Source organism: Phodopus roborovskii, unplaced genomic scaffold (genome assembly GCF_943737965.1).
Source record: "Phodopus roborovskii unplaced genomic scaffold, PHOROB, whole genome shotgun sequence".
Taxonomy (NCBI): Eukaryota; Metazoa; Chordata; class Mammalia; order Rodentia; family Cricetidae; genus Phodopus; species Phodopus roborovskii.
This window is the reverse complement of record NW_026126418.1, coordinates 20,907,493-20,922,418: the sequence shown is the minus strand read 5'-3', so window position 1 is coordinate 20,922,418 and position 14,926 is coordinate 20,907,493. Positions and strand designations below refer to the sequence as shown.

Below are 14,926 nucleotides of genomic sequence, written 5' to 3'. Positions count from 1 at the left end.
GCAACAAACCCCTTATCTCTTAATCAGTGTTTATCATATTCCTGGAACACTTCATCATGAAGTGTACATACTGGACAGCCCAGCATCTCATTAAAGATCCATAGGCCTCTCTTACTGACCATGCCAAAGTCCTACCTGCAAGTCTGATGGGGAGAGGGTTACCTGATGCCGACGGGTGAGGGTGCCGTTGGCCATGAGTGGATTGACATCTTGTGGTGAGACCCGGACGCGTTCCAGTTGCGCCGAGACATGGCGCCGTTCCTCCTCTAGCGCCCGGGTCAGCTTCTCAAACTGGGCCTCTTGTTCCTTTACAGAGGCCAAGATGCTGGCGGTCGACTCCACCTCTGAGTCGTCCATGAAGGTTAGGGGAGGAGCCGCCGCAGGGCAGGATAAAAAGTAAGGTGGACCACAGAGGGAGTAGAAAGGAGGGAGTAGGACCCCTCACTGCACACTAAGGAGGGGGCGGTAAGAGAGAAAGAAGAGAAAAGATCACAGGTCAGAAGACAGATGAATTGTTAATCCCCAGTGCCAAAGATACCCTCTAGTTTTACTGCAGTGCACAAAGCAAGACACCACCAACCAAGCTTGGAGCCCATCACCAATGTCTTCTCAAAAAGAACCTTTGCCTACTACCCTCTTCTACACTCTACTATGAACACCTATTAAAAGAAAAAGTACAGCTTGACCAAAGTCTCTGCATTGTTGCCAGGAGAAGGAGACAATGGCATGGAATTAAAATTAAATTCTTTTTTCCTGAGGAAAAAAGTGCAGGGTCGTTTAACCAAAGTTTTAACTCCCTGGTACAGGTAAGCATTTACTGTCCTGCAGGGACAAGCTCCTAGCGATAATGGGACAGCAGTTTTTACTTAACCTCTCCCAAACCTGAATACTACAAATGCAGTGGAGTGATGAACTATAGTAAATTAAAATACCAGTTAAGAAGTGGAAATATACCAGATTGTGGTGGTGCACACCCAAAACTGAGAAGGCAGAGGCAGGAGGATCTCTGTGAGTTTAAGTGAGTTCCAGGGCAGCCAAGGTACAGAGAAACCATGTGGGGGGATGTGGGGTGAAATGGGGATGGGACATGGGACTTCCCAAAGTTGAAAGACAAAAGGCCTCCAACACATTTCATATATTTACGAAGAGGTCTTTGAGGTCTTTTTATTGCCAAAACTATACTCCAGTGTAGACCTGATTGGGCTACACAGCCATCTTGGGCAATTTAGCAAAATATTGTCTCAAAAAGTTTTTGTGGCCAGGTATGGTGGCTCAGGGCTTTAATCCCATCATCTGGAAGGCAGAAGCAGATGGATCTCTATGAATTTGAGGCCAACCTGGCCTACATATCAAGTTCCTGGACAGCCAGAAAGGACTACATAGAGATCCTGTCTCAAACAAAACAAAACAAAACAGAATAATAAATACAATGTATATTGCTGAGCAGCACACTAGGAGATTTTTTCCCCCTCCCATATTCCCTATTCTCTCACCAATCCCCTGAGGAAAAGGAGGTACCTAAAAATATTTTTAATTCTTAAAAAAACATATTCCATACACACCTGTTAAGAGAAGGGTCGTAACTGATTGGTTTAGCACAGAGAACAGTCTAGATTCACACAAATCATGGAAGCATCCCAGCCACCTCAGAAAGCAGCAAGCAGGAAGGAGACAGCTGCAGAAATGTGAAGGGAAAATGAGAATGGGAAGAAAATAAACTATACCCAATGCATAAATACAAGACGGGTAAGGGGAAGTATTAGAAATGACAGGGAGTTATTTAAGATACAATTTGGAATTGCTTACTGTAACAAATACCCTTTAAACATTTGCTGTGTTCAGATATCTGGGCCTTGGATATAGGATTAATTAAAACACAAATTGTACTGCTACCACCTAGAGTGACTCTACTTTTAATTCCATGAAGAACCAGGTTATAACGTAGCTAAATCCCACATATCTTCTGTTCCAGGAAACCAATTTGGGGGTGAAATGTGTTGTTGGAATGCCCTTCCCCCTCCTTCCCACCCTTAAGGCAGAAACCTCAAAGCCCAGTCTCAGCATGCCCACAAAGACATTGAGAAACCAATGCAGTAGTCATGGTGGAGAAGACAAGTAGAGACTAGCCTAGGCTGGGCCTTCTGCTTAGGCTCTCTTTCCCACGCTCCCCAGAGCCCCACCAAATACAAAAGCTTGGGCCTGTTTGCCTTAGAATGTATCCAGCATTCAGCAAGCAAGAGCACCCAGAGGAAACTGATAAACAGGTGTCCAGTAAACTGAATTAATTCAGTCATTAGATAGAGAACATGCTGAACTGTCCCAAAGTCCCTCCTACCCAGCCCTTGGCTCCCACAATCACTTATCAACTACTGTTTTCATTCAGCCCAAAGCCCAGTGCCACTTTCTCATACTCCTACCCAACATTCTAACAGGCCACTCAAAGGTCTTTCTTTTCTCTCTCTCTCTCTCTCTCTCTCTCTCTCTCTCTCTCTCTCTCTCTCTTTTTTTTTTTTTTTTTTTTTTTTTTTTTGCTTGTGACAATCTCCTGGGCTGGCCTAAAACTCACTATAAAGCTGAAACTGGCCTTGAATTCCTAATCCTCCTGTCTCTACTTCCCAAGTACTGGAGTATAAGAATGTATCACCATTCCTGGTTTGCTTCACTTGCTCCCTTTTCATCCCTGTTCATTTTAAACACTTGTCCTGTCTACTATGTACAGTGACCTATGACCCATCTACATCAAGAGAAGCCTGCTCAAGAGACTCTTTAAACAGGGCCTGCACTGCAGTCACCACTGTGGCAGCCTCCACCCTGTAATCTTCTTGCTAATAAAAGCCCAGGCAACCACTACGAGGCACACAGAAACAACACTCCCTGGCGCAGAGAGACATTGTTTGTCACCATGCCTTAAATGGTCACTTTTTGCCCCCAGAACTTTAATTCAATACAGGGAGTTAGAAAGAAAGTTGGGGAAAACACTGATCTAGATCACAATGCAGGGTCTAGAGAAACACCAACTTCTCCAGCATCCTGGCTATAAAGCTGACCAAATGACTCTGAAAGGAAGGTACAGTTAAGTAGAAAAAGAGGTTGAATTCCTAGGTCTTTATACACAGATAGATTTTACTGCTTCAAAGAGGGAAGTAGTGGCTGCATGAGACAGGATACAACTCACAAGACTGGTCCAGGTCTTGGCTTTGTGTGATGGTTATTCTCATCTGTATGGTGTTGACAGACCGTTCATTCTAAGTCAGAGCTGCTGTGAAGATGGAGTGAGATAGTGTGTTCTACAAGGTGAGGTATTAAGTTGTTTCAAGAGTTAGTTTCAATCTGCCAATTACATTACTTCATGGTAATGTCTCAGTCCTAAACTATTTTGTGAAGTAGTACATGAAATTAATCGGATCAAGAACACAACTGGATTCTACAGAGTAGATGAGCTGGTTTCTCTACTCAAACTCTATATACGAGGAGATCCCAACTAAACCAGTGTTTCTGGGACAGAGGGTGTTTCTCTAGTACCTGACTGTCCCTGTAGCAGTACAAATCTATTACACTCATTTTTACTTCCTTCTCAGGGCCTTAAACATTTGTTACCTCAGATAAAGAAAACACGTATGTAAAAATTACCAATGATTGAATGGCTTACAGTCATTGCCCTAGCAATCACAGAAATCATAAGGAAGTGAAGTTTTACTGCAAATGTGAAAACAGACTCATAGGTGAAAAAAATTAACAAAGTTCCTAGAGTTTATAGCAAATTTAGAATTTAAACCTCAGTCTAGAATATTTTTAAATCCTATATTCCCTTCTATGCCACGCTGCCCAAATACATGTCCAAGCAGGACATACTGGCAAATGCCTACATTCCCAGCACTTAGGTTCAACAAAAGAATCACAGGTTCAAGCCCAGCCTGGGGCTACATACAAGACCCTTCCTAAAAAACAAACAAAAAAAGAATGAATGGCTGAATGAATGAATGAATGGTCAGCCCAAGGCCATTTGACCTATACTTTGAAAACTTTCTTTTTAACCATTATAGGAAGAGGAAGGGGAAAGAGAAAAGGAAAGCACATACGGGCAGCTGCAGCCATGACAAGCAATAGCAGAGAGTCTCAAACTTGATGAATCCCTCTTCCTGCCACATACCATAAAAAGACTGTATTACAGACCAGAGTTTGCAAACCACTGACGACTCTAGCTGGCATCAAGAAAAGTCCTCAAAGTTTTTTCAGGTTCACCAATTAATGTTGTCAGACACTTTCACCAAAAATGGATCATGGGGGGTGGGGAGGGAGTGTTTAACCTTGTTATTCTCCTAAGATTGTTTTATGAGAATAGTTGTGTTTATTTTTAACAAGGTCTTTAATGGAGGGAATCCACCCATCCTAGAAAGACCTACTGCTTACTCATTCAAGCAATGGCAATGATAAAAAGTCAGTCTTTTTTTTTTGGTCAGAACTTCAAAATAAATTAAATCAAATGTCCAGAAGGACCAAAGTATTAGACCATGTTAACCAAATAGCAGAGCAATAAAACAAGTCACTGATAGCACAGTCCTTGGACTGATTTGTTCTACTATAAACTGGCCAGAGAAATCTATTTGGGGGCCAATGAGATAGTTCACGGGATAAGACTTTTGTGCACCAAGCCTGATGACCTGAGTTGGATTTCTGGGACATGGTAGAAAGAAAAACCTGCTCCTACAAGTTGTCCTCTACCTCTTCAGAGGAGTCACTCATGTTCCCAGACACAAATAAATAAGTGTAATTAAAAACATATTTTATAGGAGTATAATTTGGGCATAGTGACTCACATATATAACCTCAACACTAGGAGGCTGAAGCAGGAGAATTTGTTAGCAACAATCACTAATCATCATCATCATCATCAAAGAACATGGACTTTTAGATCTTGACTGCATTCAAGTCCCAGATCCCAACATTTCCACAATGAGCAGTTATGAGAACTAAATGAAACAATCCATCTGAAGTTCTTAGAAAATGTCTGAACATAGGGGAAGCTATTGCCAATGTAACTGTAGTAGTTACTCCAGTTTGAACACAAGGAACTAGTATGTCAGTGTGAGAAACCACATACATGCCTTCCTTGCTTGGCTTTCTTTTCTTTTCTTCCTTTCCTTTGAGTATTGCTTTGGAGCCTGTCCTGGAACTAGCTCTGTAGACCAGGCTGGCCTCAAACTCACAGAGAACAACCTGCCTCTGCCTCTACAGTACTGGGATAAAAGGTGTGCGCCAGCATGGAATTCTTTACTTTCTTAATGGCAAAGATTAAATGAAATCCTTTACATCAAAAGATCTAGGATCCAATCACTGGTATTGAAGAAAAAAAAAAAAAAAATCTAGGAGACCTGGGAGAAGCAATAACCCTGTTTAAGTATCAATTTCCATTATCTTCCAGAGCTCCATTTAATGATTATGCCTATCACATGCCACCACCCCCCAAACACACATACATGTCCATGAAGCTCAGGTGGACACATCCATATATGGGCAGACCTGGGTGTGCACTCTGGAAGAAAATCCAAGTTTCCCTAAGTTGAAGATCTCTCTAAGCTTCAATCATCAGGCTCTGAGGAAGGAGTTACAATCTTCTGTAACCAATCCCAAAGTTTCCTCCTTTCTTCCTGTTAGCATATTATAAATCAAAACTAATAACTAATGCACAGATATATGTTCTTCCTCAAAGCTAACTCCATTTCCATGTCTTCTGGGCTATAGAATGACTTTTAAAGCACCAACCCTCTTACTGAAAACCAATCAGTAACATAGAGCAAGCACCTGTAACTCTTCCGCACTGTGTGACAGGGCTTTCAGCAAGAAAGGATGTGTCCAAAACTTACAAGTCAACGTCCCTGTTCAAGCACACACACAGAGAGAATTACCATTCTGCTTCTAAATCTCAGAAATATATTCCATGAAGAATTTTCCTAAGACTCCATCCATGTTAGGAAGAGTGCTCGTAACTAGAGTCCAAACCTCCAGCTTCCAATCCAACCTTCATAAGTTTCCACCTTCTGAAATTCAATCAGACTATAGTGTTTCTCACTTCTCTATTAAGATTCATACCCATACTAACCCAAGTCCCTGGAAGATCCATACCTGTAACCCTAAATACGTGAGCTGAGTGAGACATAAGTATCACAATTTAAAGCATACTTGGGCTACATAAAGGAGTTTAAGGGCGGGAAAAACACTGCTCAAAAATTTTTTTTAATTCAAGGGCTGGGGATTTTAGCACAATAATATAGTGCTTGCCTAAGCATCTTAAGGCCGTAGGTTTAGTCCTCTATATCACACAAACCAAAAACATCCAAGACAGAAGAACACAGCAGTGTGTGCCTGTTGTTTAAGCCAGGTCTGATTCAGCCAGGGCAATACAGTACGACAATAATAACATTAGTAATAATAAATAATCTAAAGGGGACTCTGCTTACTTCATAATTTCATCTCAAGTGAGGACTACTGAGTCACAAAATTTACACTCTAGAAATAACCCAGCCTTGGAAATTTTTGCATTTCCCTGAGGCTCCCTCCACTTTATTGAAAAGGCTGAGCAATAATGTCTTACTATGTCCACCCTAAAGCTCACTCAGGGAATTAATGGGCCCTCTACTCCTATCACCTTACCCTGGGGAAAGTAATAATACATCTAATGGAGTACCAAAGGAAAAGAACTTACATACATTCTTTTTCATAACTTAAATTTTTTTCCACATGGAACTGGAGAGAAGATGTCACAGCATTTAAGATTGCCTGCTGTTCCTCCACAGGACCAAGTTCAGTTCCTGCACCCTAGTCAAGAAGCTTACAACTGCCTGTAACTCTAGTTGCAAGGGATCTGATACCTTCTCTTGGCTTCCTAGGGCACCTGCACACATGTGCACTTACATATATACATACATATAAATAAAATAAATAGCCAGCAATGGTGTTGTGCACTATGGAGGCACAGGTAGGAGAGTCTCTTGAGTTCAAGGCCAGACAGGTCTACAGAGCTAGTTCCAGGACAGCCATGGCTATCTATATAGTGAAACCCTCTCCAGAAAATAAATGAATAAAAATAACACATGAAAGGTTTTCTTGTGCCTCTGTGGTAGTTCACACCAGCAATCCAAGTATTGGGGAGGTTGAGGCAGGGGGATCCTTGGGAGTTGCTCAGTGAGACCAGCCTGGGTTAGCTATATGAGCTCCACAACAGTCTGGGTTACACTGTGTTATCCTACCCTCCCCCCCCCCCCAAAAAAAAAAAAAAAAAAAAAAAAAAACACCAGGAACTTGATCCCCTGGCGGGTATGGCCAGGGGCTGTGTTCAATGGCCTATGCTGCACTAAAGGATCCTTGGACCTGAGAGGATATAGCCAGGCTTAGGGTAACCAGAGCCACAAGAGTTTCTGGGTCGGGGACATCTGAAGGGTACAAATACATAGGCCAGAGGATGGCCAAGGCCACAAAGATTGGCCATCTTGGCCTGACTCCGCTCTAGGTAGCATATGGCCAAGCTGAGAGATGAACTTGGTTTAGCGATATAGACCAGGCTAACCTAGAACTCAGCACTCCTATCTTCCTCAGCTTTCTACTGACAGGATTACAGGTGTGCATTACATCCATTTCAGAATGTAATGTTTGTCTTCTTCATTTTGTTTGTTTGAGACAGGATCTCTACTCTGCAGTTTAGGCTGGCCTGTAACTCTATATAATCCAAACTATCTTCAAACTTTCAAATCCATTATCCTATCTCAGCTTCCAGAATGCTAAAACTGCTGGTGCTGACCACCACAGGTGGTCTTAAAGTCCCTATGGTAAATTTATAATTTCAAGAAAGTATGTGGCGACTGGGGAATACAGCTCAGGGGTACAAAGCTGCCTAGGCTACAGGAAGTTCTGGGTTCCATATCCAGTGCCACCACAAAAACTGGTGCACAGGCAGGACAATCACTGGAGCCTAGGAGTGTGTGAGGAAACCACATACGCAAAGACATCATCTCAAAATAAAGGGGAAAAAAAAAAAAACACTTCTGCCATCATGGCCTCCTAAGTTCACAAACTATATAAAATATTATTCTTGCTGGGTGTTGGTGGCACAACGACTTTGATCTCAGCACTCGGGAGGCAGAGGCAGGCGGGTCTCTGTGAGTTCGAGGCCAGCTGGGTATGCAGAGCTAGTTCCAGGACAGGGTCCAAAACAATAGAGAAACCTGTCTCAAAAAAAGCAAAAAACAAAAACACATTGTTCTTGTCCCCCACCTAAGAAACCCCCAAACCCTAACGCTGGCTAAAACTGCACTGGCTTTGAAGCAAAGGAAAAGTGTGACTGAAAGGGCATGGAAAGAAACAGAACCTGCTTCTCTTTGGAGCTGTATGACACATACACAGGACTGGTCTAACGAGTCCTTCTGATCTCTCAGGCCAGGCCACCTCCTCTCCTCTCCTCCCCCATTAGCCAGGTGCCTCTCTCCAAGGCCCTCCACTGGGACAAACACTGCATTTTCTCTCCAGAGACACCGAGACAGCTACTCACCTAGATCCCTCTGCAACTCTAGCACAGGGACCTTGCTTAGCCTTATAAGGAAAAAGCAGGGCCTGGGGAAAAGCCGATAAGGAAACAAAGATAAAAGGGAGGGGTGGGGGAGGTGTCAGACTAAAGGAAGGGGGAGAGGCCAAATGCCTTTCTCTTTCTTGAAAAAGGAGGGAGGAAAAAGGCAAGTCAGTCTACAATGGGAGGAGAAAAAAAATCTATCAGAATTCCTCATTAAAAGGAAAATACTAAAATTAACTGTGACACCTTATACCCCCAAGCAAAAAACTGAAGAAAAAAAAAATCCAGAGAAAAGCTTAACCTTTGGGTTTAGGAGAGGTCATCCAACTGTTTGAGCTCACATTCTTTGTTTTAAAGAGGCAGTGTCTCTCACCAACCAACCCCTTTACTTCCTATCTACAGCATTTCCCCATCTCTTTTGCTCATCGTTTGAAAATAGCCTGGAAAGGGTGGGAGCACGCAACTGAATCATGTTTACAAAGTCCTTACTTCCTCAAAGCCCTAAAAAGGATAACAGACAACCCTTCTGCCACATTTAGGGAATACTTGCCTTTATGGACAACAAACAGGGAATCTATGAAGAAAGCAATGGGAGGAAGCATGAAAGTCTATTTTAGCTAGATTAACAGGTAACAAGATGAAATGCTTTTTCCATCTGAATGAAAGATAAAATACAAACCAAGAGTAAAGTGTACTGCAACCTCCCCCTAGTAATTATCATTAGAATCTTCTCAATACCTTATGAAGCAAGACCAGCCTACTTGTGAGATGGGGTCTAGCTAGTACCTGTAAGTGTGTGTTGCCCAGGTTCTTTGAAACCCCAGGTGAGTTCAAGTGGTTCTTTGCCTCACAGTAGGTATGTGCACTAATTTAAGTCCCTTTTTTATGGATGAGTAAACCACTTATTGAAAGTAGCATTGATGATAGTAGAAATGTCCTGCTCACATCCATATCACTTCTCGATACAGAAGAAAGTGTATGAGCTTTCTATGCTTCCAGTGGTTATGAGTCATTCTAAGTCTACAGATTTTAAGTATGATTTGATAGTACATACACAGCTGTAATCCAAATACTGGCTAGGCTAAAACAAGAGATTTCAAGGCTAATCTGGGCTATATAATGAGCGTCTAGCTACAAGCGCGCATGCGCGCGCGCACACACACGCACACACACACACACACACACACACACACACACACACACACATCTCTCAGCTTGGCCATATGCTTCAAACACCATGTGTTTGAAGAAAGGGTGGGGAGTGGACATGGGCAAATGAACCCACTCAGAGAGACCTCTGGGTCTTTCACTTTTAAAAGCAAAACATTCCTTAATTCTGGGGACAAGTCCTTTGTATTCTACTTCAGACTAAGTTTCTTGTTTTTTTTGTTTGTTTGTTTGTTTGTTTTTGTTTTGTTTTGTTTTAAGACATAGTCTTTCTCTATAGCTTTGGCTGTCCTGAAATTCACTTTGTAAACCAAGCTGGGCTGGAACCCACAGAGATCCACCTGCCTCTTCATCCCAAGTGCTGGGATTAAAGCCATGTGTCACAACTGCCTAATCTTTTTATAAGGAACAAGAACTCAGAAAAGGAAGGTAGTGGACACAAAACAGATTGCTTTGTACCAACCACCTACTTTTCCACTGGCAAGCCTCGCCTAGAAATCTGGCCAAAAAAAAAAAAAAAAAAAAAAAAAAAAGCCCCTGCTCCACATCAAGAAAGAAAAATCTCACCAAAATATTCTCATTTTTAATGTGATATCTCACTAAATCAAAAGAAAAGATCAGAGGTGGGAAAAAGAAGGAACTAGAAGCAGGGAAGACTGTGTTGGTCAGCATCAGAACAGAGGGGAGGGATTGTTCTAGTGGTATGTTAGCAATCTGCCTTTAGGGCAGCTGTCCTCCAGGGCAATCAAAAGCAGATCTGTGTGTGTGCTCAGGGGCTAGCCAGTTTAGAAAGAGGTTGAGGACTCAGCCACCCAATCAACAAAATGAGAAAAGATGCCTGCTTCACAGCTACACTACAGAGTAGGAAAAACAAAACAAAGAAGAAAGGGAGGCAGCAGGAGGACAAAGTACCCTGGTACTACCTCAATCCCAGGAAACTACCAACCATCCCCAGTTATGGGTAAACACTGGAATGCTAAAATCAAACTGTGTAGCAAGATACTGAAATCAAATGGGCAGGGTACTCCTGTGTGTAGTAAGGTGCTGAACAGAAGAATTCCAGCATTATCAGTTTCTTTGTCCCTTTTAAACCCAGCAAGGTTTCTGCAACATACATAGTATATCAACACTATCTAACATCTATGTCCTTCTAAAATTCCATTCTTAATTAAATCCTAAAGATCCATAAATAAGCACACACAAAACTTTGGTAAGCTCCTCAATGTTAAGAGATCAAGGCCATTTATATAACTCAAGTGTTAAGATGTAAAGGCCACAGTCAGATCTCATACCCTCTAATCCCTCAGAGTATCTAGATGCTCTGAGACCCATTAGACACACAAAGGCTGCTCTCTTCTCTGTAGGGCTCTGTAGCAGAGCTGCTCTCCAGGGACAAAGAGATTTCACAGGAGAACCACAAAGACATCACTCCTCTCTGTTCCCCCCACTCCCAGCTTTCTCACTTCCTGTCACAGTAGCACCAGACCACAGTCTCCCAGAAACAAACAAATACAAAGTGCTGGATTCTGGGCTGCAGGCCAACCACATTCCAGGGCATCCTGTCTACCAATCACCAGCTAGAGCTCCTACTTTGCCCTGCTCAGTTCCTTATCATGTTCAGGAAAACAACCCTCCTCTCAGCCTCAAGCCAACACTACATAGGACAAAGCTCGGGCCTTTAAGAATCAGCAGAAAGATACTATGAGCACAGAAGAGTCTGGGGGGGGGGGGGCATGAAGGATTTTTTAAATTGTACCTGGCAAGTTTTCTCACTTTGGAGACACTGAAATGGGGATTTTTAAAGCTACAGCTGCCATTCCAAAGAAAGCACCACCAATGACAAGTTGATCACCAACAGGAGATCACGCCCTCGGTCACATTCTCTATCACCCATTTCCATTGCTTTTAAAACTTTCAAACTTCACTACATGTGGAATTAATTCCTAAAGCCAGCCCCACAAAGAACAAACAAAGGCAGCAGACTCCACCCTACAGAAAGGCAGTTTATCAAGTTCTGAGGGCAAAGTTCCTGACTTCCGAAGAGAACAAGAGGAGGGCCACTAGGAACTACACTGTAGCCCAGGCAGCAAAGAGAGACAGCAACCTCAGCTTCTCAGCTTTTCCTATGGCCTAGTCAAAAAAAAAAAAAAAAAAGCACTGGCTGTCTCCGAGAATTGGCTAAACTATACATTTTTCTATTACCTTGTACAGTCCATTGGAAGTTAATCGTCCTAACCCCTAGAAGCAAAACTTTAGACAGAGGTCACGCTCCATCAGATTCCTGAGATCCAAAGAAATAGCACCCTTTGCCCAAGGTTCCATTTAGTGTGCATAAACAGCCAAGCTCAGCAGAGTTCTAACCAGAGGAACATTCCAAGCCAAGAACTAGTAAAATGCCATTTTTCTCATCTTCTCTCTCCTTCCCCCTTCTAGCCAACCCCTCCCTCCATAACACTATCGGCTAAATCCTGACTAAACCTTGATCTCTGCAGCACAAAAAGCAAACGATAAACTGAGAGCAGCACAACTTAGAGAAATGTAGTCCTTATCTGGACCTGGCACAACCAGATGGAGAGGTAGGGCAAGAATATACAATAGTCAGCTATTCTAGGTAGACACAAACCAGCATTTAGCAACACTCTTTTAGAGCAGCAGGGCCAAGCCATTACAAATCATGTCGCTGAAGCACACAAGCAAACAAGTTTTTGACATTTTACCTATCCCCAAATTTAATTCCCTTTTTTCCCTTAAGAATTTTAAATATGTAGTTATAAATGTCAATATTCTTAATGTTCCCTTGCTCATGACCCAAACCAAATATAGGAGAGTGGATTGTTTACTATGAGATGGACATACAAAATTAATTTGGGGTTTTTTTTTTCTTCTTATTTTACATATAATCACAGTTCCCTCTCCCCCATTCTCCCATGCCCCCTCCCCCCTGCTTCCACCCACCCACTCCACATGTAGGGTGATGCCTTCTAGGAGGGGTCACCTAATCTGACAAGTCATTGGGAGTAGGAACTAGGCCCTCCCTTCTTCCTCTAAATTAAGAGAGTATCCCTCCATGGGGAATGTGCTCCCAAAGTCCTTTTGTGCACCAGGAATACATCCTGGTTCCACTGTCAGAGGTCCCTTAGACTGCCCAGGCCTTCTAACTGAGACCCATGTTCAAGGGAGTCTGAGATAGTCTAATGCTGGATTCCCAGCTATCCGTTAGCTCCTCTACAAGATTAATTAAAAGAAAAAAAAAAGCATCTAAGGAAGTTTTCTGAAATAAAACAACAAAACTTGTTTGTAAAAGACTCCCCTCCAAAACAGAACTAAACACACCCCTATTCATGCTATACTGCTCTGAAAAGGTGTCTGGCAGGTTTGCATCAAACTACACAGGTGAGATAGGAAAGGAGTGTTAAGTCACAATTGTCATCACTATGGACTGTGAATCAGGGAAGGAGACTAGTACAGTTAACCAATTACAACTTCACTAGAGATCCTGAATCTAACTAGTACCTCTATAGCTCTTTCTCATATATTTGGAAAATGCAATCAAAGGGATAGTTAAACAGAATATCCCCTGGAAGCCCTCCAGATCTTTAGGTGAAAGATGAATTTGTTCTGCTATCTAGCTTCCTGCTCCAAAGCCAAAGAATGAGAGGGAGGCTGGAAGCAGAGGCTCACATCCGTAATCTCAGCACTTGGGAGACAGGCAGGAGTTCAAAGTTAGCTTCTACTACATTAAAAAAAATAAATAAATAAAAAGCCATCCTAGCATTTGGAAGGCAGAGGGAGGGGAGAAAGAATGTGTCTCAAAACGTTAGGCTGCATTCCAAATAGACAACATCCCACAGTGTGTTAAGAGTGCCTGAGAGAAGCCAGTGCCCCTCCACCACCCAGTTCCAATTCCTGGTCACTCCTTATTCCAGAACAATCTTTAAGAAGAATTACTGAAGTTTGATGAAGGCACCAGCTGTTTCCACTACTGCCCTCCCCCTCCTCCTCAGATCGCAGTTCTAACTCACATCAAACAGTTAATACAATTGACCAGTCAGTAGGAAGGAGAAGCCTGGACTAAAATAGCAAGAAGAGTACCAACTGGCTCCACTTGGAATGCTTGCTTGGCTCAATTTAAAAATAAGAATCTTTTGTCATCTACTCCCTCTGTTCAATTAAATTCTTTCTACAATCTACCTTTCAGTCAAAAGAGTTTCAGTTTCTTCCCTAGAACTCCTTGGTCTATTTTCAAATCTCAGAGAATACAAGGGGAGTGTACATAAATAAGACTGAACATAAAATAATGTCTGAGGGATAGGAAGGTTTCCTGTACTGCAAAAACAACCTTAGTACAGGCTTCCCCCTTCCCCCTCCAAAACAAACAAACAAAAGCACAGAGACCAAGGGAAACATACAACTACAAACAAGATGGTAGCTATTTCTTAAGGCTTTGGTAACAGGGTGAGATCAATAACACAGATTGAATGTAGCTCAGAATGGAACACTTGCCTAGCATGTATGAGGTGCTAAATCAATCTGCAATACAGAAGAGAAGGAGGAGGAGGAGAAGGAGAAGAAAGACATGACCAGCTCCTCCCCCACCCATATTCCAAGTTGCCCAGAGTTGGCCAAGAAGGAAGTGAAGGAAGCCAGCGTTTCCCTTTCAGACAGGAAGTAAATTAGCCCTTCCTGTGAGTTTTAAACAAATTGTACAGCTGGGGTTTCAATGCTAACATCCTTTCTCAAATTTGTTCCACAATTTCAAAATTTAAAGGGGGAAATGGAGCTGTAGTCTAAGTTTCTCTTTAACAGGCAACTTGAATTCTCCATACCATGCTACATATTGGCATATCCTTCAAATCAGCATTAACATGTAATCCCAAAACAATATTGAGTAACACTAAAGTACATAAATTTAAATTAACCAACCCCCACTCCATGTCTACCATCACAAATCAGTTTGTAGTCTACCCAACCACCTGAGACCTCAATTCTGAGATATCACAATAATTTGGGAATTAAGTTTCAAAAGAGCTACATAGTGATTCTCACAGCCTGTAGGAAATCATGTGGCCTATTCCTGACAATCTAACCACAATATTCCTCTGAAAAAAAGGGGCAGTAGTTAGAAAATACATTTGGGCCTGTTTTGCTGCCCACTAGACAGCTCAGATCATTACTCAGTCTGGATTAGAAGCTCTGAGA

At 42.3% G+C, this 14,926-nt stretch overlaps 1 protein-coding gene across 10 annotated transcripts in view; it reads right to left on the bottom strand.

The window, feature by feature from the left end:
* Ctnnd1 (catenin delta 1) overlaps window positions 1-14,926 on the bottom strand; it is a 51,804-nt gene that overhangs the window by 24,836 nt on the left and 12,042 nt on the right. For 8 of the 10 annotated variants that reach the window (XM_051184337.1, XM_051184338.1, XM_051184344.1 and 5 more), the window contains exons 2-3: window positions 1,563-1,675; window positions 163-451 (exon numbers count right to left, since the gene is read on the bottom strand). The exons of 1 other annotated variant lie outside the window; for it this stretch is intronic. In XM_051184337.1, the coding sequence (XP_051040294.1) occupies window positions 163-357 (195 nt within the window). In that variant the 5' untranslated portion in view covers window positions 358-451; window positions 1,563-1,675. The remainder of the gene's footprint in view (window positions 1-162; window positions 452-1,562; window positions 1,676-14,926) is intronic. One more of the 10 variants, XM_051184335.1, reaches the window with a different exon arrangement.